The sequence below is a fragment of the Staurois parvus genome, unplaced genomic scaffold, assembly GCF_062004578.1.
Source record: "Staurois parvus isolate SC_StPar_1 unplaced genomic scaffold, SC_StPar_1.0 ptg000014l, whole genome shotgun sequence".
Lineage (NCBI taxonomy): Eukaryota > Metazoa > Chordata > Amphibia > Anura > Ranidae > Staurois > Staurois parvus.
This window is the reverse complement of record NW_028317810.1, coordinates 5,414,411-5,438,677: the sequence shown is the minus strand read 5'-3', so window position 1 is coordinate 5,438,677 and position 24,267 is coordinate 5,414,411. Positions and strand designations below refer to the sequence as shown.

Sequence of the window (24,267 nt, the reverse complement as noted above, 5' to 3'; positions counted from 1 at the left end):
CACAGTGTTGACTTTGGGAGAAGGCTAGGATGGTGGCAGAGTCTGTCATTAGCTGCAGCTGATGAGATAGAAAGGAGAGCCGGCTGGATCCGCAATGACATCATCATGCATTCACCCTCCGTCTGAACCTGCATGAGCCCTGCCTGAGGCCGCCTGGTTTTAGAACTGTTCATTCGCTGTGCTCAAGTTGGCTGTCGGCCATTTTTTCTTTTTTATGGGTAGCCGCTGTCCATAACGGACACTTTATAAACTGGCTGTAAATTTAAAAGCGGTTGGCAACCCTGGTAGTAGTGTCATCATCTACCTTCTGCTGTCTCAAGGTACATTAGCCCAGTCTGGCTGCAAATAAATCAGTAAACATAATGGTCTAGGGAGCTGTTTGCAGTGATTAAGGGATTTACTCATACCTCTCAACTTTCTGAGATGGGAAAGAAGTACACGCTTTAACATAAAGTGTTTAGGCAAGGGCCATAACCCTTGCCAATATCCCAGTTATGTGGCCCATCAACAAATAATAAGCAAAAACATTATTTGTTTCATCACTATGCTTCCTTTATACTTCCTTTTTAAAACAATAATGTAATAATAAAAGGTGTGAAAGGTAAGTGTAACAGTTTTGATAGTTGAATTTATAAAGGCCTACACCTTGGTACAAATTGAGGAACACTGAACAGGAAAGGAGTACAGAAGGATTCCAAAAGAGGGAGTACTCCTACTCCTCTTACTGTCGGGGCCCCCCAAGATTCTGTCCTTGGACCTCTCCTATTCTCAATCTACACTTCTGCCTTGGGTAAGCGGATATCTTCCCATGGCTTCCAATACCATTTCTATGCTAATGACACACAAATCTATCTCTCTACTCCTCAGCTCACCCCAGTTTCCTCATGTGTCACTGATTTACTAACAGACATATCAGACTGGATGTCACACTACTTCCTAAAACTCAATCTATCTAAAACTGAGCTCAGAATATTTCCTCCCCCACGTTCCTCTTCCCGATTTCTCGGTCAGGATAGCACCACTATCAACCCAACCCTGCATGCCAGGGTGCTAGGGGTAATCCTGGATTCTGAGCTATCCTTTCAGGCTCACATCCAATCCCTGTCCAAATCATGCCACCTCAACCTCCACAACATCTCCAGAATACGCCCCTTTTTAACCAATGATACCACAAAGCTCCTAATTCACTCCCTGGTTATCTCTCGCCTTGGCTACTGCAACTCCCTCCTCATTGGCTTACCTTTACATAGGCTATCCCCCCTCCAGTCAATCATGAATACTGCTGCCAGGCTCATCCACCTTACCAACCGTTCAGTGTCTGCTACCTCTCCCTACACTGGCTTCCACTCACCTAATGAATTCAAAATACTAACAACAACTTACAAAGCCATCCACAACTCTACCCCCAGCTACATCCCCAACCTGGTCTCAAAATATCAACCAAACCACTCTCTTCGATTCTCCCAAGACCTTCTGCTCTCTAGTTCCCATGTCACTTCCTCCCATGCTCACCTCCAGGACTTCTCCCAAGCTTTTTCCATCCTATGGAACTCCCTACCACAATCTGTCCAGCTATCTCCTAATCTATCCACCTTTAGACAATCCCTGAAAACCTCTCTCTTTAAGGAAACCTACCCTGCTTCTAACTAGTAAACTGCCTTTTATTTCCTCCATCAGCTCATCCCCCACAGCTATTACCTTTTGTATCACTCAGCCCTTCCTCCTAGATTGTAAGCTCTAACAAGCAGGGCCCTCTGTTGCCTCTTGTACTAAATTGTATTGTAACTGTAATGTTTACCTTCATTTTGTAAAGTGCTGCGCAAACTGTTGGCACTATATAAATCCTGTATAATAATAATAATCCTGTTCACTGAAAAACAACTCAATAGATCATTTATGTTTATTGATTCTTACACAGTCTTGCTGGATACAAATGTCATCATCTGGCTGGCTGGAACTGTTTTATATTCAGGAAAAAGAAAAAAATAATAATTTCAGCCAGAGTGGAAAGTAAAAATGAAGTGAACTAACGAACAAGAAAGTAAAAGTATGGTCTACTTTAAAGATCTTGCTTGCTGTTCCAATATGCTTTGGTAATTCCATTAAAAAAAACAAATCTCCAAAAATGGTGCAAATTTGCTCACTCCATCTGTCATCTCCAAATACAGTGCCCATGCCAAGCCAGGCAACACATAGAGACATTCCTAGCCATATGCAAATACCAACCTTTTAGACAGTTGGTATGGGCATTTTATTGCATATCCACAAGGCTGAAGCCAGTTATTTTTAGTGTCATATACCTGAACATGCTGCACAAGACAACTCTTAACTGGACAAACGAAAACAAGATCAAGATGTATAAAAGTGTGTATAGACCGCGCTGCCAAAAATGTGAGTCAAGATTACTAAACAATTTGCTACATGTAAAAGTGCAAAAATTAAATGAATAAACGCCACCAGAAAATACATCTAATGACCAATGTATTAATAAGTCCCATTCATATAATAGTTGCTTAAAAAATAAAAGGTAAGTGAACAGGTGCAGGTGCCAGAGTAACCTAGTAACAGATAAACACTTGACCACTTCCTGGTGCTCCGAGTGACCCCACGTGGATTTACATTCACCACAATGGAAGAACCTTTTATTACTAGATAGGTCTCACTGTAATTTTTTTGGTTGCACCCACTGTCTTGTCACCAACATGTGCTAGGATGAGATTCCTTCCAATGCAATACACCCCCGCTCAAAAAAAACAGTAATTGTAAGGTTTTATATGATTTAACCACCTCCCGTCCGGCCGTTGTATATAAACGGCCGGAGGGTGGCAGTGCAGTTTATAAATGGCCTCCCTGGACCCTGCTTGTGTGCGCTCCCTGGGAGCGCACAGCACCGCAATCCAGTGCCCGCTGTATCCTCCGGACACAGTGGAACACCGATCGTTGGACGGGACCTCTGTGCGAGGTCCCGATCATGTGATCACTGATTGGCCAATCAGTGATCACATGCAGAGTAGTAAGCAAGATGTCACTTGTGACATCATTGCTTACTACGTGTGAAATCTGTGAATGGTCACATGGTACAAGGCTAGTCCCAACAGCCTTGTACCATGTGACAATCTGTGACCAATCACAGCTCACTCTGTAGTTCTCAATGGCTGCAAGAATGCAGCTAGAGAGAAGGAGAAATTATTGATTTTTCAGCCTTTATGGGTGTAAAAGCAATCAGTGTAAAAAAAAAAAAATCATCACCCCCCACAAGTAGTACAGTGTCACCATGGTGACAAGTATGTAATAAAAAAAACAAATAATATAAAAAATGTAAAAAAAATGTAAAAGAATGTTTAAAAATTATAATTTTTGGTTATAAACTAATTTGGGTTATTTTTTGTTTTTACTAAAAAGATAACGGAATAAATTTAGGCCAAGATTAATGATGAAATATTATTTATTTCCAAATTTAAAAAAAAAAACACTTTTTTTCAAAATTTTTGGACTTTTTCATTTACATAGCAAAAAAATAAAAATCCCAGTGGTGAATAAATACCACCAAAATAAAGCGTTATCTGTCTCAAACAAATGCTAAAAAAATCATATGGGTACAGTGTTGCATGACCACGCAATTGTCATTCAAAGTGTGATAGCACTGAAAGCTGAAAATTGGCCTGGACAGGAAGGGGGTAAAGGTGTCCGAACAGGAAGTGGTTAATAAAGTCGGCTGCTTTGTGCAATGGACATTTTTACCTGATGCTGTTTTTTTTTGAGTGGCAGTGTATTGCATTGGAAGGAACTGCATAATCACATTCAATTGTGTTCCCTTTATTTTTCGTTTTTGTTTTGCCTTTGGCGCACACAGTTTTCATTGTTATTTGTAAGATCAGGATGCTTTGATATGCAGAGTAAAGCTGGCCATAGATGATTCAAACCATGTATGGGCAGGCTGAATGTACCCAAGTTGATCGATCAACTTGGGTAGAACCAGCCTGCCAGATTTTACATGCAGATTATTGCAAGCAGTTGTTATAGCCGCTAGCAATAATTCTCCTGGTAGGGATGGCTTCCTCTGCTCCTCCGCCAGGAGAACACAATTGCTCGGCAGGAGGGATTCCCCTGTCAACGCTGTCTATGTTGATGGAGGAATTGAGTGATTTTCTTTCCTGCAACCCATGGTCGGTATAGCTGTCCTAACTGGTGCCAGGCAGCTGAGACAAAGTAAAGGTTTGTGTCCAGTACATTCTACATTTTCATTTACTTATCCTTTGATCAACAAAAAGTGGATACATGTTCATTTATATATTTTACCAATTTTTGTATAATACTGAGAAAAATCTGTATACAGTACCAGTAGTTTGTGCCTGTACCCTGAGTTATCAGTAAAGAAAAAAAATTTAAAAAAATGTGCATAGAATCCCTTTAAAGTGTACCAAAAAACTTTTTTTTAAAGGTTTAAACCCATGTGTGAGCCACAGGTTCCCCTTGGCTGCTGCTACCATCACAGGGTGGTAGTGCTATTGAGGTATCTGTGCAAAAGAAATGGCTGCTCAGGCACAGATAGTTAATCAGTAGCAATGCGTTTACAAGAATATAGCCCCAAGCTGTGTCTCATTCCTGTGAGTAGAGCCTGAAAGGATGGCTAATGACTCTGAAACCTGGGGAAATATACTGCATGCATTCCAGCAGAGTTTTTCTATTTATATTTAGGTCAGAGAGGGGGTAGGGAAGAAAAGCTCAACTTGCTGTAAGGGTTTAGGTTTGCTTTATAGCTGGTCTTATCTGCTGTGAGTTACTAAAGCAGTTGAAACATCAAACAGATAGACATGTGCAAAATGAAAAAATGTGTTTCGTTTTGATTCGCTATTTGACTAATTTTGTTGGTGAACTTGTTTAATTCGTTTTTCAGAATTCGTTTTGTTCATTCAAATTCAACAAATTTCGAATGGATTCAAAAATAATTCTTATGGATTTGAAAACCATTCTAAAGGATTCGAAAATAATTCTAGTGGATTCGAAAACATTGGATTCATTCTAACGGATTCAAAAATAATTCTAACAGATTCGATAATAATTCTAACATTACAATCCACAATCCATATGTGTTTTTGATGGTATTTGGACGATATGAAGAGTTGTGTGAACATATTGGAAATTTCTATTGCAGCAAAATTTTCACAGTGCCTTTGTTGATTGCTACTCATGACACCATAGCGCAGCTCACAATTTTTTGTAAAGTATTTTAGTCTTTTCTAATCTATCCTACTCTTTTCTATTATTTTATATTCTATTCTAATGTATTCTATTCAAATTAATTCTATTCGAAATTCGAATATTGGAAGGCAGTTATATTCTGTTTTATTCTATTACTTTTCTATACTATTCTATTCTTTGACTCTCTAATTATTATTATTATACAGGATTTATATAGCGCCAACAGTTTGCTCAGCACTTTACAATATAACAGGAGACAATACAGTTCAATACAAGAGGGTTAGGAGGGCCTGATCCTGGGAGCTTACAATCTAAGAGATCTTTTCTATTCTTTGATTTTCTATTCTATTCTAATCTTTTCTAGTCTATTCTGATCAATTCTATTCTTTTCCTTTATTTTCTGTTCTATTTTGCTCTATTTTACTCTATTATTTTCTATTCTAATCTTTTCTATTCTCTCCTAATTGATTCTATTCTTTTCTGTTCTATTCTTTGATTTTCTATTCTAATCTTTTTTATTCTTTTCTATTCTATTTTTTAATTTTCCATTCTAATCTTTTCTATTCTATTCTAATGGACTCTTTTCTTTTCCTTTGTTTTCTATTTTATTTTGTTCTGTTTTACTCTATTTTCTACTGTATTCTGTTCTATTCTTTTCTTTCCTATTATTTTCTATTTATTTATGTTCTGTTCTATTTTATTCTATTCTTGTTTTTAAATTTGAATCGGTTTTCAGATTTGATTTCGAATTTGAATTTTTTTTCGAATCCGACTCAATTCCAATTTCGGCCAAATTTTGTTTCATTATTTCAGATTCGTTTCAATTTGTTACTATTGTAATTCAGAATTAGGATACATCCGAATCTCCGATTAGCAGGAAATTCTGATTTGGAACTAAATGAACTGCACGTCGATAAGTAAGTATACATGACTGAAAACATAAAAATTACAATATAATAAACACATTTAAAAGTATATATTTGTATGGCTAGCATGTATAAGTAGCAAAGTGAATTTAGTAAGAGTACTCCTAAGCAGACTTACTTCGTCCTCATAGAGAGCCATGCCCCTTACTGATCCTGTTGTTCCAGCACGCTTCATCTGAAGAAAAAAATGCTAATTAATTAATAAGCAAAAACCCGCACTGAGAACTCAAACCAGTGGCAATATCACATCTACATAAGACATGTGACTATGTCAGATACAGCTGTATGCACCATATTTACAGGCACCCTAGGGATTCAAATTACAGCATCAAAGTGTAAGCTACAGTAACAAAGTGTCATTTTAATTTCAGAAAGGACCTTACTTTAAGCCATTATTACATTTACTAATGAAGCTTGTGTTAAAATAAATAAAATAGTGACTTACTTACTTAACCCCTTAGTGACTAAGGGCAAAACAAATCTTAATGCCTAAACACAATTTTGCAACTTTGACATGTGTTAATAAAATTCTACATATCACCGCAACTATTTTGTGCATCCAGGTAGATTATACCTTTTTTTTTCAGGACACTTTGGACTTTATTTTGCTGGTAAATGATAACAGATAACAAAGACTAAGGTAAGGATGTCAGCGAGAGCTAATCATATAAGCATCAAATGCACAAATAAGGAACTACAAATCCTCTCTGAAGACTCTAGAATAAAATAACAGTAGTGCAGCGCATAACAATAGACATAAATAATCAGTGTAAAAAATCCATATTAAACCAACGGAGATCTGGATATATGAGTATGATAGTCACTTCAAAGTAGATGAGGTTCCAGAAGGAGGTTAACCTGGGAGCAGGTGATTAGCCAGGAAAATATAAAACTCCAGTGGTGTGCAGTGATGTAGTAAAAATGCAAATTCACCAGAAATGCTATTTAAAAGTGCATTGGACAATACTATCCAGCTTAAAGGACTCCCATCAAAAGGAACCTGGTCTGGTCTGGATGATGTCCACCTCTGATGATATAGGGGGTGATGTCAATCAGAGGTCCCTCTCCAGGGTTAGAAGATGGGTCTGGTCATGCAGCATACCTCATCCTCTAAGGGTCTGGTCATACAGCATGATTCATCATCTGGTTAAAGTGACACCTGGATCCTGAGGATTAAATGCTCACGGTGGAGCCAAAAAGGGAGGGGATCTCATAGTGTAGTATCAAAAATGATTTATTGAAAGTAAAAGGGTAAAATAGGGTACACACATGAGTGTTAAAAGGTCAACTCGTGGAGATAAGGTATATGAAAAATGAAAACCTGTGCTGGTAAAGTTACTAACCAGTCTCACTGTTGTAGTGGCCGCTGGACCTCCGTGATCCGGCGGCTTGGCGTCTCTGGGTAATGGGGCTCCTCCTTAACGCGTTTCATATAATATGTCATCAGAAGGGGTGATGCATTTTAACACTCATGTGTGTACCCTATTTTACTTTTTCACTTTCAATAAATCATTTTTGATACTACACTATGAGATCCCCTCCCTTCTTTTGCTCCACCATGAGCATTTAATCCTCAGGATCCAGGTGTCACTTTAACCAGATGATGAATCATGCTGTATGACCAGACCCTTTGTCAGGAATGGACTCACCATTAGTGGTGGGACTCATCTGCCGTGTGGGCTGCAGTACCAGAGCTGGCCAGCGGGTGCTCTCAGCAACCAGAAGCTCACTCCTGCAATCAGCCATCACCTGAGGCTGATTGCAGCAGGTGTATTTAAGGAATGGCCAGACCTGCAGTCAGTGCCTTGGTGTATGTTTCCCATGAGCCCCTGTACCTGCATCCTGTCTGCTTCCTGCCTGATCCTGACTCTGCTTTGATCCTGACTCTGAACAAACTCCGCCTGTCCTGACCTCGGCTATTCCTGACCACTCTTCCGCTCGCCCCTGGTACCCTGTTTTCCCGTTTGCTACCGACCCGGCCTGCCCGACTACGTTTGATTTTGTATATATGGTTATCTGTTGGAGTTTGGGTTGTTTGCACTGTGTTATGTTTACCTTGCACTGCGTTTGTGTTGTTCAGTCTTAATAAATTGTCTTATTTCCTCTATACCTGAAGCCTGCATTTCCCTGTGTCAGTCCACACACCTCTGGTCATACCCTTAGAGGATGAGTTATGCTGCATGACCAGACCCACCTTCTAACCCCGGAGAGGGACCTCTGATTGACATCACCCCCTATATCATCCAGACATAATCCAGACCAGACCAGGTTCCTTTTGATGGGAGTCCTTTAAGCCGGATAGTATTGTCCAATGCGCTTTTAAATAGCATTTCTGGTGAGTTTGCATTTTTACTACATCACCGCACACCACTGGAGTTATATATTTTCCTGGCTAATCACCTGCTCCCAGGTTAACCTCCTTCTGGAACCTCATCTAATTTGAAGTGACTATCATACTCATATATCCAGATCTCCATTGGTTTAATACGGATTTTTTACACTGATCATTTATGTCTGTTGTTATGCGCTGCACTACTGTTATTTTATTCTAAATGATAACAGATATCTCCTGGGTTTTTTTTTATTATCAAAGGAAAACTGGCACAGAATAGTAAAAAAATATACATTTTTTTTTAATTTAGCTGTATATTTCTTGCTACTACCATAACTTTCCACCAAAGAACAACCCAAAATAAATTCTCCTGCTCCTGACAATTGCAGTAATACCATATATGTGTATGTTATTTGTTGTTTGTGCCTGTAGTAAGGTCCCGAAATAACAATGTGCATTTTGCTTTTTTTTTTTAATCTTACTTTAGACATGACACTGATAATTTTAAAAATGTTATTTTTTTTAAAAAAAATCCTACCCAAAATTTACTGATCCTGAGCTTTGACACTTACATGACCCTACGGCTCCATGCACACTGGGCGTTTTAATTACGATGGTAACAATAAAAACTTGAGTTTTTCAGTGGTTTTTAGTGTTTTTGCATTAGCGGTGCTTTGCCGAGTTTTTTCGCATTTGCATTTTTTAGCGGACTTTTTGCTGATCATGGGGCCCCTGTGACCTTTCCCAAACTCAAAAAAGCCTATGAAAAAGGTACCAGGGGCATCTCATGGGGCCCCCTACTGACCCCAGGCAGTGCCCGAGTTTCCAAATGGTCAGTCCGCCCCTGCCTGGCACTAACTTAGATCTAACCTTGATCTAAGCGTTTTTTCTTTATTTTTTTCTACCCGCATTTGTTTACTTTCTGTTTGTAATGAGAGAGAAATACAATGTATCTCTCTCACATTCAGAGAGAAAAAAACACAGAGACAGGCTGAACTGTGACTGATTTCTGTGAGGCTAATCAGAGGCTATGACAGCATTCAAGCATCAAACGTTAGCATGGGACCTGGAGCTCCTGGTGAAAGCCTGGTCTTTGTGCTGGGAGTAAACCACATGGAAAAAAGGCCAGTTCTCTGAGGCCGCATATAAGTGTACAGTCGGCAGCAAGAGGTTAAATAATATACACTCACATTTGTGTTTCTTGCCCAAGCATGAGGATGACTCAAAGGGGATGATTTACTAAAATTGGAGAGTGCAAAATCTGGTGCAGCTGATCATAAAACCATTCAGCTTCTTACTTCAGCTTGTTCAAATGAGCTTTGAGAAAAAAAAAACCTGGAAGCTGATTGGTTTCTATGCAGAGCTGCACTGGATTTTGCACTCTCCAGTTTTAATAAATCTCCCGTAAGGATCTGATAAGCCTGGTAAAAGGATAAGTTAAGAATAGTAAAGGATTCTATTCACACAGTATGTACCGGTATGACTCGTTCCAAGCACACATTGAAGTTCTTTTTCTGATTGGGTTTTAGCTTCTTCAGAGAGAACCGAGTTTCACCGATGAACTCGTTGTGGCCAAACTTGTCTTCATCACAAACAGAGATTCTGTAGGATGATATAGATGATAATTTGTACATCATTTATTTCCTGTTTAGCTGAATGAATGAAATTAATAAATGTTGAACAAAATTAAATGAATGAATTAAACGTTGCATTCATTTTAATAATACCTTGTATTAAGAACAGGCAATTATATTGTGAATGGTGGTGTACTTTCTATACGTTTCATTCATATATATATATATATATATATATATATATATATATAGGCACCACTAAGAAGGTTCCCCTGCACTTCAGCATAAATAGGGTTCTCAAGACAACTTGTTTGTGGCACCGCTATTAACACATATGGGTCCCATATTTCTTGAATAAACAATCCATCAGTGCCCAAGATACTTGAGACTGACCACTCAAATATTATAAACACTGAACCATTGTACATGTGTGGTTGCATCATACATGTATAAAGAGCAGACACTGCAGAAAACCTCTCTACCTGCAGCCCTTAGTCCAAGTGCTAGGAAATTTGAGGGGTCCACGTCAGTTTTACTTTATTTTTTTTTCATTTGATTTTTCTTGAAATAGCCTTGATACAATAAAACATACTTTATTCAAACGCGGTAACAAACTTTTAAGATTATTGACATAAGTAGTACATATTTATTGGACTAAGAGTTAACTGTGGAACATTTTGTTGGTCCAGTTAGAAAACATATAGTACAATCCTCAAGAATATTTTGCTCGTGATGTACTAGTAATATAACAGTAGCTTAGAAATAGTAAATAACAAGTAACAAACAGCAGGTAAGGAGAGGATAGAGCGCAGAGTTCCAGAGTCTACCTATACTTCCAGCATGTAATAGCCAGTTAAGAATTTTACTTTATTTAGGGGTCACAAACAGTGGGTGTACATTTTCTCATAAAAAAGAGTCAATTGGGAATAAAATAATACTGACCATTGTACCAATATAATCATTATCATAATTGTTATAATCATTTGCAAACCCCACTGCCTTAAAATGAAGTAATACTAAATCTAATAAAGCCTGCTATGAATTTGCTTTTGGCAAACAAAACATCTTACCTTAAAGTCTTTCTCTGCAACTCTTCATCCGTGATGCCATGATACACAAGGGTCTCATTCCATATTGGGTTACGAGTATTTCTCAATGTTTTAGTACGCAATTTGTTTGCCTGGAAATGTAGCGAAAATCAAACTATGCGATTCTCATTTTACATTGCTTAGCATTTTAAACAAAGTTCCATGTCAATAGAGTAATTAAAAAGATTGTGCGCTGTGAGCAAACATCAATATAATAAAGCCTATTACACAATAACACTGAGCAAATATTAACGATGCACAGTGTACTACTAAAAACAGATGGCACATGGTGGAGCATTTGAAACCTGAGCAATTTAGTAATAAGAACACTAAAAGGTTTTTGAACAGTGTACGTATAAAGAATAATTCCAACCAACTCTAAATTATTCAGGGATGAGTAGAAGAAACCGAACAACTGTAGTTCAGCCCATAAAGTGGTAACACCACATGCTGACAAAGCAAGGCTAATTAGTAGGGGATGTTAAAGGTGGTAGGCTTACATGTTTCTGGCTACACACACTTCTGTTCCCTGGCAGGCTCATTAGAAATCAGTACATACTTTGTGCAGGCTTCATTAATAATTAAGCACAGCAAGTAGAAAATGCTCAAAGTCACATCAGTAATGGCTGTGCCCCAGAGCTTGCCTGCACTCAGAGCTCATATCAAGAGCCTAAAAATAAAGCTGCAAATCAGGTTCTATAGCACATACAATTAACTGTATTGCCCCTTCACCATTGAGCCCCATAGAACTGTATAGTTTACTAAGAAAGTATGACATTTGTAATTTCAGGCAAGAAGTAAAAATCTGACATCTTATCAGCTGCTTGGACAGAAAATGCAATTGCCACTTCTTACCTACATTTAGAATGCTGTGATGTTAGACTATAATACATCTGAATTATGGGAAATTAACATTTACATCAACAGCAAACATACTATCTAGCCATTTCAAAAAAATGTTTTACAATTTAGATCTCATTACTGCTGGAGAAAAGTTTTAGACTGTTTAAGTGGCTTAATTATCACGGTGATATGCTTTGATAAGCATCAGCAAAATATCACTGCAATCTGAGGAGAAAAGACCGGGGAGAAGTGCAGGGAAGGATTTTCAGGAATGCACACAAGCATCCCTCCAAGGAAACCTACCATACTGATAGAAAGGCCATAGGTTATTCTTCCCATGTATGCGAGTTAAAAATAGTAACACATAGAAAGCCCATTATTTGTGCTAAATGATTCCCCTACACATCAGTTTTATTAATGTACAATAAAGCTTATAAGAGGCAACTTTTTTTTTTTGGAACCATAAAAAATATTTTTTTTAACCTCCAACTGCTTTGTATGTATACCAGTGGTCCCCAAACTGCAGCCCCTTGCATGTCTTTATCTGGGTCTTCGAGAACTTTTCCTCCCTCTGATACAACACACCATTCCTCCCCTAACATCAACGAGACATAATTCCGTATTGACATCAACAATGGACACAATTCCTCACACTGACACCAATGATGGGGCACTATTCCTCCAATTGACACCAAACATGGGTCACTATTCCTCCCACTGACACCAACTATGGGGCACTTTTTCTCCTGACACCAACTATGGTGTCTCCCCCTAATACCCAAGATGCATTGTTTGTTCTCACTGGCCACAGGACAATTTCTACTCCCAATGGCCACAGTCTGGACCCCCTAAAGTCTGAAAGCCAGTAAACTGGCCCTTTGTTCAGAAAATGTGGAGAGCCCTGATCTATACCATGTCCACTGAACTGTGCTGATCTATGGTCTGTCAATTGACTGATCTATGCCCTGTCCACACCATAATGTTTGTGCCTAGTTTGTTCTTTATTAAAGCAACATACCTGCATTTCTACACAGCACACTGAACTTCACCGCATGTCACAAAACACAGTATGCTGCAATATGCTGCAGTGCAAGTTAAATTATATTTTAAGACCAGGGGCGGACTGACAACTCATGGGGCCCCCAGGAAATAGGAGATAGATCATAGGGCCCATGTGTCCTAGCCCAAACACAAAAAAGCCTATGAAAAAGGTACCAGAGGCATATCATGAGGCCCCCTACTGACCCCGGGCCCCTGGGCAGTGCCCGAGTTTCCAAATGGTCAGTCCGCCCCTGTTTGTGACATTTCAATACATTTTAAAAAAGAGAATGTAAACAATGTAATGCATTGTAACAATGCATCAAACTCCCTCTACACAAGGCACATCAGCATGCACATTCTTTAGTATGTGCCTTTCCGTGACTGAAAAAAAGAAAAAAAAACTGTAAACACTACATTCCATTGTTTAAATGCTTTGCAGAATAAATGCATGCCATGCCAAAAAAAAAAAAAAAAAAAAAAAAAACAGTCCAAAGGTGATAATGAATTCACCTGGAGATTCAAGGGAGTAGAAAGCAAGGAGCTACATTTTGCAAAGCATCCTACTCAATGTTTTACAGCAGTGGTCTCCAAACTGCAGCCCTGGTGTCAGATGTGTGTGCTTGCCTCTATCCGGCCCTTGGGGCAGTATTCCATTCACAACTGACACCAATGATTAGGCTCTATTCCTCGCACTGACACCAGTGCTAGAGCACTTTTCCTCCATCTGACAACAATGATGGAGCACTATTCCTCCCAATGACACTAGTGATGGAGCACTATTCCTCCCACTGACACAATGTGGCACTATTCCTCCCACTGATACCAATGGTGAAGCACTATTCCTCCCACTGACACCAATGATGGGGCACTATTCCTTCCACTGACACTAATGATGGTGCACTATTCCTCCCAATGACACTAATGATGGAACACTATTCCTCCCACTGACACCAACAATCGGACACTATTCCTCCCACTGACACTAATGATGGGACACTATTACTCCCACTAATACCAATGATGGGGCACTATTCCTCCCACTGACACTAGTGATGGGGCACTATTCCTCCCACTGATACCAATGATAGGGCACTATTCCTTCCACTGATATTAATGATGGGCACTATTCCTCCCACTGACACCAATAATGGGATACTATTCCTCCCACTGACACCAATGATGGGGTGCTATTCCTTCCACTGACACCAATGATGTTGCACTATTCCTTCCACTGATACCAATGATAGGGCACTATTCCTTCCACTGATATTAATGATGGGGCACTATTCCTCCCTCTAATACAAATGATGGGGCACTATTCCTCGCACTGACACCAATGATGGGGCACTATTCCTCCCACTAACACCAAAGATGGGGTTCTAATCCTCTGACTGGAACCAATGATAGGGCACAATTCCTCCCACTGACACAAATGATGGGGCACTATTCCTCTCACTGACATCAATGATGGGGCACTATTCCTCTCACTGACATCAATGATGGGGCACTATTCCTCTCACTGACATCAATGATGGGGCACTATTCCTCCCACTGACATCAATGATGGAGCATTATTCCTCCCACTGACACCAATGATGGGGCACTATTCCTTCCACTGACATCAATGATGGGGCACTATTCCTCCCACTGACCAATGATGGGGCACTATTCCTTCCACTTTAACCAATGGAGGGGCACTGTTTACTCTCACTGATGTTGTGGCATTTTCTACTCCCACTGGCCACAGTCCGACCCTCATAAAGTCTGAAGGACAGTAAACTGGCCCTTTGATCAGAAAGTTTGGAGACCCTGGCTTTACAGTATGAGCAACACTGCAGTTACACCTGATTTATGTCTAAAATGGTCACTTCTTGGCTCTTTTCTCAATCTGTGCACCAAAAAGACCTTAATCACGGAGACTGACTTGGTGATAAATCTAAGAGGCTTTTCTCTGTATCTATCATGGTACTAAGACATTATGTGCCTTTTGCCAATTATAAAGCAGGTAGAGTTCTGTTACGTTTATTGTGCTTATCACCAAGAATTTGCGGTAAAGAGAAGGAACAATAAATTCCCTGATTTTTATGTGATTTTTCACTGTTTATCAAACACCTCACTAGAACTTATCACAGAAAAAAAACTGTGAAAAGTATTATTTTTTACCATTTATTAAACGTATGCCTATGTGTTCCTATTTTCTATCCCCTAATGAATGATTATGGAAAACAGAACAGCTCTCAATTTTCTGTAAATTCTATATTACCTTACTGGCACCAGGTAGAAGATGCAGCTTCACATATGGATCCGCTAAACCATTCGAGTCCATAGGTTTTAAACCCTAGAAGACAAATTTAGATTTAAGAACATGTTAAACATTTTGCCAATATAAATTTGCTTTTTTGGCAAAGCCATCTAAATAAACATTTGTTACTGCATGGGTAGTGGTATATTTTCTTGTAGCAAAAATGTAAATTCAAAATCTCCGGCTTAAAAACAGTTATGTAACATAGAAATGTTGCATCATTTACCCTAGCAACAGCCATCCCTGAACACAATGAGGCTCAAAGTTACAATCCACATGGATTTTAAATAGTCCACAAATGTACAGTCCAGATTACACTATGCGGATTACATCAGACAGTTTTTGGTAAGCCACAGAATAGTAAAAAAAGCTGCCACTGCGGAGTCATTCTGAAGATGCAGACTCTTGTGATATCCTCATTATACTGAGTGAGTCACAGAGCAGGAACAAGTACAGGCGTACCTCAGTTTATGAATTTAATGAGTTTTGCGGGGCTTTTCGTATTGCGAAAAATTTGTAAACCGAAACGTGGTTTCCCATAGGAATGCATTGAAAACCAATTAATCTGTTCCGGAGGTCAGAAAAAAGTTAAAAAAAAGTACTTTATCTGTTCAAAATGCTTTATAAAGTGCACTTTAAAGGCATAAATACTGTACAGGGACATGATTAAAAATTAATTTGTGAATATATTGAAAATCAATTAATCCGTTCCAGAGGTCAGAAAAAAATAAAAAAAAGTCTTATCTGTTCAAAACTCTTTATAAAGTGCACTTTAAAGGCATAGTACTGTACAGGGACATGATTAAAAAAAATAGAAAACCAATTAATCCGTTCGTATTGCGAAAAAAATTTGTAAACCGAGGCATTATTTTCAATGGATTTTCATTTGGAACCTGAAAATTACGTTAACCGAGGCATTTGTAAACCGAGACACTCCTGTCTATAGGTTGCTTGTTCCAAGATCACTGTCTACACACAAATTGCAGGTCAGCGCTTCACTATAAAGTGTAAAAATTATCAGAATGAAAGCCCCAGAAATCTTGCTTTCAAAGTCAGCAAAAGTAGCTACATTATTTCTAGCACAAAGACAGTGATCCTAAAGACTGGACAGAGACCATGTTGAACAGGTGTGCCTGGATGTTGGCTTATGGCTTTCACATATATATATATATCCAAGGGCGGACTGACCATTTGGAAACTCGGGCACTGCTCGAGGGCCCGGGGTCAGTAGGGGGCCCCATGAGATGCCCCTGGTACCTTTTTCATAGGCTTTTTTGAGTTTGGGCAGGGACACAGGGGCCCCATGATCCCCTACTGCCCGGGGCCCCATAAGTTGTCAGTCCACCCCTGTATATATCGACAAAGTGGAGGAAAATTAAATCTTTGTTTTTCATTGATATGTAAGTAATAGCTTTTAGGGAAGTGTATTTTGCAAGTCCAAAAGAGCTGAATGCTGGGGAACCAATGTATTTCTTTTATCGTTTTGTTTGTCCTTCCCAGTGTGCATTGGTTGATTTTAAATTGCATAAGTTCTTTTGATGGGTTTGGGGCACACATGTTCATACATTTGCTGTGTGTATGTTCCTGTAGCTTTAAAGCTCAAATTGCCCAGGCCCCCTTTCCTTTTTCAAAATACCTACTGTCAGTACAGGAGGTTTAAACCGTACACGTAAAAATGCTAGAATCATACATCACTTTCTCACATCTTCTGCATGGCTGGGAGTGATATCATTGTCCGTCCAGGAAGATTCCTGGGAACAGGTGAAAGACACTCTAGTCCATTGCAAAAGCATCTTGTGGCAAGATTTCAGCTGCTCTGTATTCTCTAGAATCAAACTCACCCTCACCAAAGCACCACAGGAGGAAAAGAGGAAAGTCAAAACCCAGATATTTTTCTTTACAGATCCTTTTTACACCTACCGAGAGGCGATTTGTGAAGAGAGAGATTTTACTGCAAGGACAGCTTTAGGGAGCTTATATCTTGTTATATATTCCATAGTTAGTACTCCTATGTAAGGACCACATCATGCACCTTGATATTGACTGATTTTCCCATGTATGCATGCATGTATTTAAACAGAGACCTCAGTTGTCCATGAAACATTACACACATTTTAATTAGATTGCTTTTGATGGCTCACAGAGCTTTTAGGCACATGTGGGTCCTTCATTTGATAATTTGTTTTAGCCATTTGCCTATCGGGGCAATTTTGACATTTTTCATATACTTGTTAAAATCAGCTTTTTGCCTGAAAATTAATAAAATGGCGGTTTTTGCAATGCCGAATGATATTTGCGCAGCCACTATATCAAACCCAAATTTAAAAAATATATACTTAAATGAATTATGAGTGCACGCATAAACACAATTTAGTACACACATTTTTTGGTAAAATATAAAAAATTATGTTGCACCGAGTAAATAGATACCAAACAAGTCAAGATGTAAAACTGCACACACCTGTGAAATTATGACAAACTCCGGTACCTAAACTTGTTGATGGACAATGCCTTAAAAGATTTTACAGGTTACCAGTTTAGAGTTAGGCCCCTTTCACTTTGAGCAGAATCTGAATTGGTCAGCTGGGGATCTGTGCGCTGATCCCTTGCTGAGCAGAGCAGGCAACTGACATGTCTGTGTCTGTTTGGTTTATGCGGAGTGAATGCTGGCAGAGTCTGCTCTGCTCTCAGGACAGATGAAGGTCAGTTTACACCCGACTGCCCTCTGATCCAATCCACTTACTTGGAGGGGGACAGATCCCCTTCCATTTGTTTTTAGAGGACTGGTTCACATTGGGGGTGGGCGGGTGTGAATGGACCGTCCAGCCTGGTCCGCCTGAAAAAATAACAGTCAGACCTGATCAGAATGGTCATGTGAAAGGGGCCTTAAACTTGAGCTCTGGCACCACAATTATTGTTCTCACTCAGACGTAAACAGCAATACTTCACACATGCGGTGCAATCACTGTTTACATATGCATGCTGGACCAACCTGTGCACTTGCATGGGGAGACAGGGTGATTTATTTGTTTGTTTTTATTTAAATGTATTTTTTACACTTGTTTTCCTTTAACTTTATTGCTATTACAAAGGCTGAACAACACCCCTTGTGATAACTTTGGGCAATGAGAGATACTCTTTTTGGAACGATCAGGTGTAGACCCCTGACACTTCCTCTGCCCTCCAAAGCATCTGAATGAATGCTTTCCTGGCTGTACCAGCTAGGGAAACACATCACCAAAACCATAAGTGACAAAATCCTCAATGAATGGAATTAATGTTTCTCCATCTCCTTTGTGGACAGCTAGCCCAACTGCTTACAGCGGTCCCAGGCTTCTCGGTGAAACGTGAGAGCTCAGGAGCAAAGTCGGGCATCAGTGGCAAGGGACCTCCTTTTTAGCCCTTTAAAAGTTAACGGGAGGCTGCAGAGCCATTTAGATCACTTATCTGAAAGCCAATGATTCTTGAATAACCACAGGACATATATTTGTATCCTGGACAAAAACTGGTTAAAAAAATACCTTGAAAATATTTTTTTGGATAAGCAGAGAAATGGGCAGAAAGGCAGAAAAATGTTAATTTTTAGTTTATTTAATGCATAATACATTTTGTATAATTAATGTTATTCCAACTTTTTTCATTAAATTATTTTCTGCTACTTATGAGCTCAAATGTAGGTTTTGATACATGAGTCAGAATGAATCTCTTCACAAAAAAAGAATAAAGACATTACACAACAGAGATTCATGTAATCCATAAGGCTGCTGACACGCCCAAGTGCAGATAAGAAAGTCTCAAATAATTTAGTTGCACTGGATTATAAACTAAAAATTAAGATTACTGTAGATTCATTACTGAGTCCTCAATATCTCACTGTAACAGCCTGTGGAGTGATTATATGCAAGGTGATAGATATTAATTAGAAGGCGAAAAATTAATTTACTAATAATGTTCTACATTAGGTGCAAACAAGGTGAAAACCTTGTCTTGCACTGAATTACCACATTAAATGGAAAATAAGTGTATACTAGGAAGGGTGTAAATGAAAGTATAGTGTATTTACTATTAACACATACTTAAGTTATTTCAGTGTTTTATAGCAGCCTTAATTAATAATTATGTAAATTTCTCATTTTACATGTTTCCTCTACAACTTTTATTTTATTAAATGTAGAGTGTGATGATAATGAGGTCTCATGATGACCCCAAACTGAGTGGGGAGAATGAGGAGGTCAAATGCCATCCTCATTTCCCCAAAATTCGCAAGTCTGCAACAAACTGTTTAGATTTAAATCTGATGTTTGTGCAGCAGCAAGAGAGAACTCTAAAAATACAACATATAACCCCCCATACTAGAACATAGCTTGGGACATGAAGCTGGTCATCATAAATTCCAGTTTAACATCTTAGCCAGCATTTGCACAGCCTGTTAATGAGCCAAAAGAGACTCTTTCAGATTTGGATTTAATTGAGGTTACTGACTTATAATATCATACAGATAAGCTGCCTAGTGTTCTATACAAGTTTCATACTCCTGGTTATAAAATTACATTCATAACTAGTCTATAAATTAATGTATCAATAAACATAATGATCAAAGATACCAAAACGCCCCTATCAGGGTCAGACTGACCATTTGGAAATTCGAGCACTGCCCGAGGGCCCGGGGTCAGTAGGGGGCCCCATGAGATGCCCCTGGTACCTTTTTCATAGGCTTTTTTGAGTTTGGGCAAGGACACAGGGGCCCCATGATCCCCTATTGTCAGTCTGCCCCTGGCCCCTATATTACAGAGTGCAGAAAGATGGGGCACATTACCCCTTCAAGAGAATCCTAACATAAGTGCCATATGTCTATCATATTGTGATTTCATTCAGTGCAATAATATGTTGCTTGTCAGACTGACAAACATGGCCGTCTGGAAATATTGATATAAAAAGAAAAACTGGCATTGAGAGACTATCTGCTGAACAGGGGCGGACTGACAACTCATGGGGCCCCCGGGCAATAGGGGATCATGGGGCCCCTGCGTCCTTGCCCAAACTTAAAAAAGCCTATGAAAAAGGTACCAGGGGCATCTCATGGGGCCCCCTACTGATCCCAGGCCCTCGGGCAATGCCCGAGTGCTCGAATGGTCAGTCCGCCCCTGATTGAGCCCCTGAAAATGGAAGGACTGTGTATAAAAATTGCAGTTCCTAAAATTTGTACTTGATATTTATGTTCAACCCTTTGAATTAAAGCTGAAAGTCTGAACTAAAAATTAATTTGGATTGTTTTTGAGTTTCCAAATGGTCAGTCTGCCCCTGCTGCTGAACTATAATAAAATGCATCAGCACTCCTATACCACACCTCTCAGCACTCTTGATTGGGTGAGGGTTGGCTAAGCAACACCAATTGGAGGGTCAATCAAACATTTCAGCATTTGGCAATAGGGATTCTCATTTTCCACCTGAATCATGCCAGTATTCTAACAGTCATATCTGCAGGCTAAAACTTAACTTTGAAGTGAACTGAACTCTGCTCAGGAACCAAAGAGCAGACAAATTTTAAACATTTTTCCCTTTTAGTCCTGTTTATTTTGCTGTTGCAAATTATCCCTTTCAGAATATATTTCTTGTATATATTTGCTTGCACCATTTTAAAATTGTTGCGCTAAATCTCTAAATGCTCTACTCAAACATTCAAGACTCCTTGCCTCTCTGAAGAGAGCTACCATATTTAAAACTCTGTTACATTCCTGTCTGGTGTGGCACCCCCTGTCACAGGCATTTTCTAAAGATCAGAATTGTTATAGCAGATATTCTAAGCAGTGTGTTTTGTTAAAACATGAGATGGTGACTATAGTTTGGTGTGTAACGAATTAACTGCAGAGTTAACCACCCGCAGTGATGATCACTTCTAGTCTGCTGTTGCTTAGATTTTTGTCCTACAAACTGGAAAATCTCATGCGTCACATTTGGACAAAGTGGGATTTGAGATTGCTGTTGTCATGTGGAGATCTTAGATTTGCCACTATAAGAAGATTATATTGGTTACTACAACAGTTCTAGAACTACATAAAGAACAAACGGGGGCTCAAGCACCTAGTGCATTACCGATGGATTATTAGAGAAATAAAAGATACCAACAAATGGGTACTCAGAAAGGTACAGCATATGAGAGTGTTAATTGCATTTTTAAGTCTCTCATATGCTGTACCTTTTTCAGTACCCATTTGTTTGCATCTTTTATTTTTCTAATAAACCATGCACTAGGTGCTTGCACCCCAGTTCGTTCTTTTTGTAGTTATGCAATGGATTCCTCTATCTGAGGAGGGCTGCATCCACCAAGGAATTCTGGGCATTTATGGACCTGTTGCTTTTCAAGTTATATCCAACTATGGAGGACCTCTAAGTGCTGGAAGTGATTGTTTTGCTTTGTGTTACAGTTCTGCGCAACTGATTTACAAATCAGAAAAAGACCAGCCATTTACGGAGATCATTGCAATCATTGTGGTGACACAAACAGTTTACAGACTTGTATTGTAAGAAGGAATAGTAAAGCATAACCACTGCATATCACTTCAAAGCATTAGCTACATATTTAGTTAGTAAATACGGCTGTCCCAACTACACATATAATTACAAGGTGTACACATAAACACTTGTAATTTGTTCAAAATAATAAAATATATTATTCATAATATTTACAGCAAGTTGATTTTACAATAATTACAGTATATTTTAATATATTTGTCAAGATTATACACCCCTTTTAGGATTACATTCAGCGCTTGTTTTTTTGTTTGTTTGTTTTGTTTTATTGGGGACATCTACTTTTCTGAACAGAAGAATAGAATCACCTGGCAATTTAGCTAATTGAATAGGCCCCTGTGATTTTTTTTTTTTTTTTAAGAAAGACAGACAACTTTCAGAAAAAAGTATTTTGTATTTTATGGAGAGAGTTCCAGGCCTTAATAAAAAGCAGTCCTTGGCATAAAAATACACCAGCCCATATATGCATATGGAACCTAGACGTTTTTTAACATAATAATGCATAAAAGGTATATTTATATCCTGTCAGCACTGTTAACAAATTGGGTTCAAGTAAATGCTGTGCACATGCTGCAGTACATGGAAATAAAAATATAGTTGATTAAACCTACATAGCCATCCAGCCAGCCAGATATAATTCAGTCACTAGTCTCTTCAAAAGAACTACTTCTTGTATTGTTTGTGTTCCTATTATTTTTTACATAATAAAAAGCTTACAAATGTTCTTTACTGCTAATCCTAACCTGAACCCTGACTGCTGAAAGAAAACCATTTTAAGTTTTTTGTAGTGGGGTTAAGAGATTAAATCTTTTCAACACTTATGTGCAGGGGGCTTTCCACAGTAGCATGGGGTGTGTCAGGTAATAGGTCTACAAACTTTGTCCACCAAAGAATCTCTGAGAAAGTTATTAATGCTTAACCCTTTGAGGACCAAGGGACGTATTTGTCCCATGTTTTTAATTGCGTGTATCATCTGATTAAGAACTTAAAACTCTTTCTTTTTTTTTTGGTTTGAGTCAAAATACTAGTTCTTATCAACAAACAACAAATGGATCTAGCTTTTTGCCAATTATTTCATGAAATGGCTTAGTTACAGCAACTGAAGTGTACGAACTTTAAAAACAAAAAAATTGATTCTTTTGGCGTTCCAAAATTTTACAGTACTCAAAGGGTTAATGAGAATAGACATGCTTTCTTTAACTTTTAATGGAATGTGTTGCCCATTTGACATACACTGATGCAGGGGTGGACTGACAACTCATGGGGCCCCCGGGCTATAGGGAATCATGGGGCCCCTGTGTCCTCATCACACTCAAACCACACCCTAAAAAGCCTTTGAAAGGTACCAGGGGCATCCACTGGGGCCCCCTACTGACCCCAGGGCCCTCGGTCAGTACCTGAGTGCTCGATTGGTCAGTTCGCCCCTGCACTGATGACATTCTGAACTTCTTTTTTTCCTTTTATAAAATATTTGTGGCTGAGGACTACTATGTACACAGAGATTAACCACTTGCTCTCCTGAGGCTTTACCCCCCTTCCTGACCAGGCCATTTTTTGCATTATGGCGCTGTGGTATTTTAACTGACAAGTGTGCGGTCATGCAACGCTGCACTCACATTAAGTTTATGTCCTTTTTTTCCCACAAATTGAGCTTTCTTTCAGTGGTATTTAATTGCCTGTGCGGTTTTTATTTTTTGCACTATCAAAAAAAAAGTCTGACAATTTTGAGAAAAAAACTATATTTTTTACTTTTTGCTATTAAACATGTCCAGCAAAAAAATTTGAAAAAAATCAGATTTCGTCATAAATTTAGGCCAAAATTTATTTAGCTACATGTCTTTGCTAAAAAATCCCAATACGTGTAAATTAATTGGTTTACGTGAAAGTTTTAGCGTTTACAAATGGCGGTATAGATACTGAAATTTTTAATTTTTTTAAGAACTTTTAATAGTAATGGTGGCAATCAGTGACTTATAGCAGGACTGCGGTGGGCATTCTGACACTGGGGGGAACTGACTTGGTGTTACTGATATCACCAGTGACACCAATACAGTGATCAGGGCTGCAAAAAAAAAAAAAAAAAAAGCACTGACACTGTACTAATGGCAGTGGGCAGGGTTAACATGAGGGGTGATCAAAGGGTTAACTGTGTGCGGTTTTACTTACGGCTGTGTGTCTGTGCTTCACTGTAATCACACTGCTATGCACAGCCATCCAAAGCAGTGTGCATGGGCTGACAGGGAGTAGAACTGTTTTGTTTACATACAGTTCTACTCCTCATCGGAGATCCTCGGCAATCACCGGGTACCGGCGAGTAATCACCGGGCGGGAACCAGTTAATGACAGCCATGGCCGCGAATGACGGCACGGGTAGGGTGCATGCGCGCCCCCTACCTGGAAATGCAAAATCATGTATATACACATGATT

The 24,267-nt window shown here is 39.0% G+C and overlaps 1 protein-coding gene across 1 annotated transcript in view; it reads right to left on the bottom strand.

The window, feature by feature from the left end:
* Positions 1 to 24,267, bottom strand: part of RPH3A (rabphilin 3A) — a 395,508-nt gene that overhangs the window by 36,362 nt on the left and 334,879 nt on the right. The window contains exons 13-16 of the mRNA XM_089677017.1: positions 15,270 to 15,344; positions 11,105 to 11,214; positions 9,936 to 10,062; positions 6,247 to 6,303 (exon numbers count right to left, since the gene is read on the bottom strand). Coding sequence (XP_089533143.1) covers positions 6,247 to 6,303; positions 9,936 to 10,062; positions 11,105 to 11,214; positions 15,270 to 15,344 — 369 coding nt within the window. The remainder of the gene's footprint in view (positions 1 to 6,246; positions 6,304 to 9,935; positions 10,063 to 11,104; positions 11,215 to 15,269; positions 15,345 to 24,267) is intronic.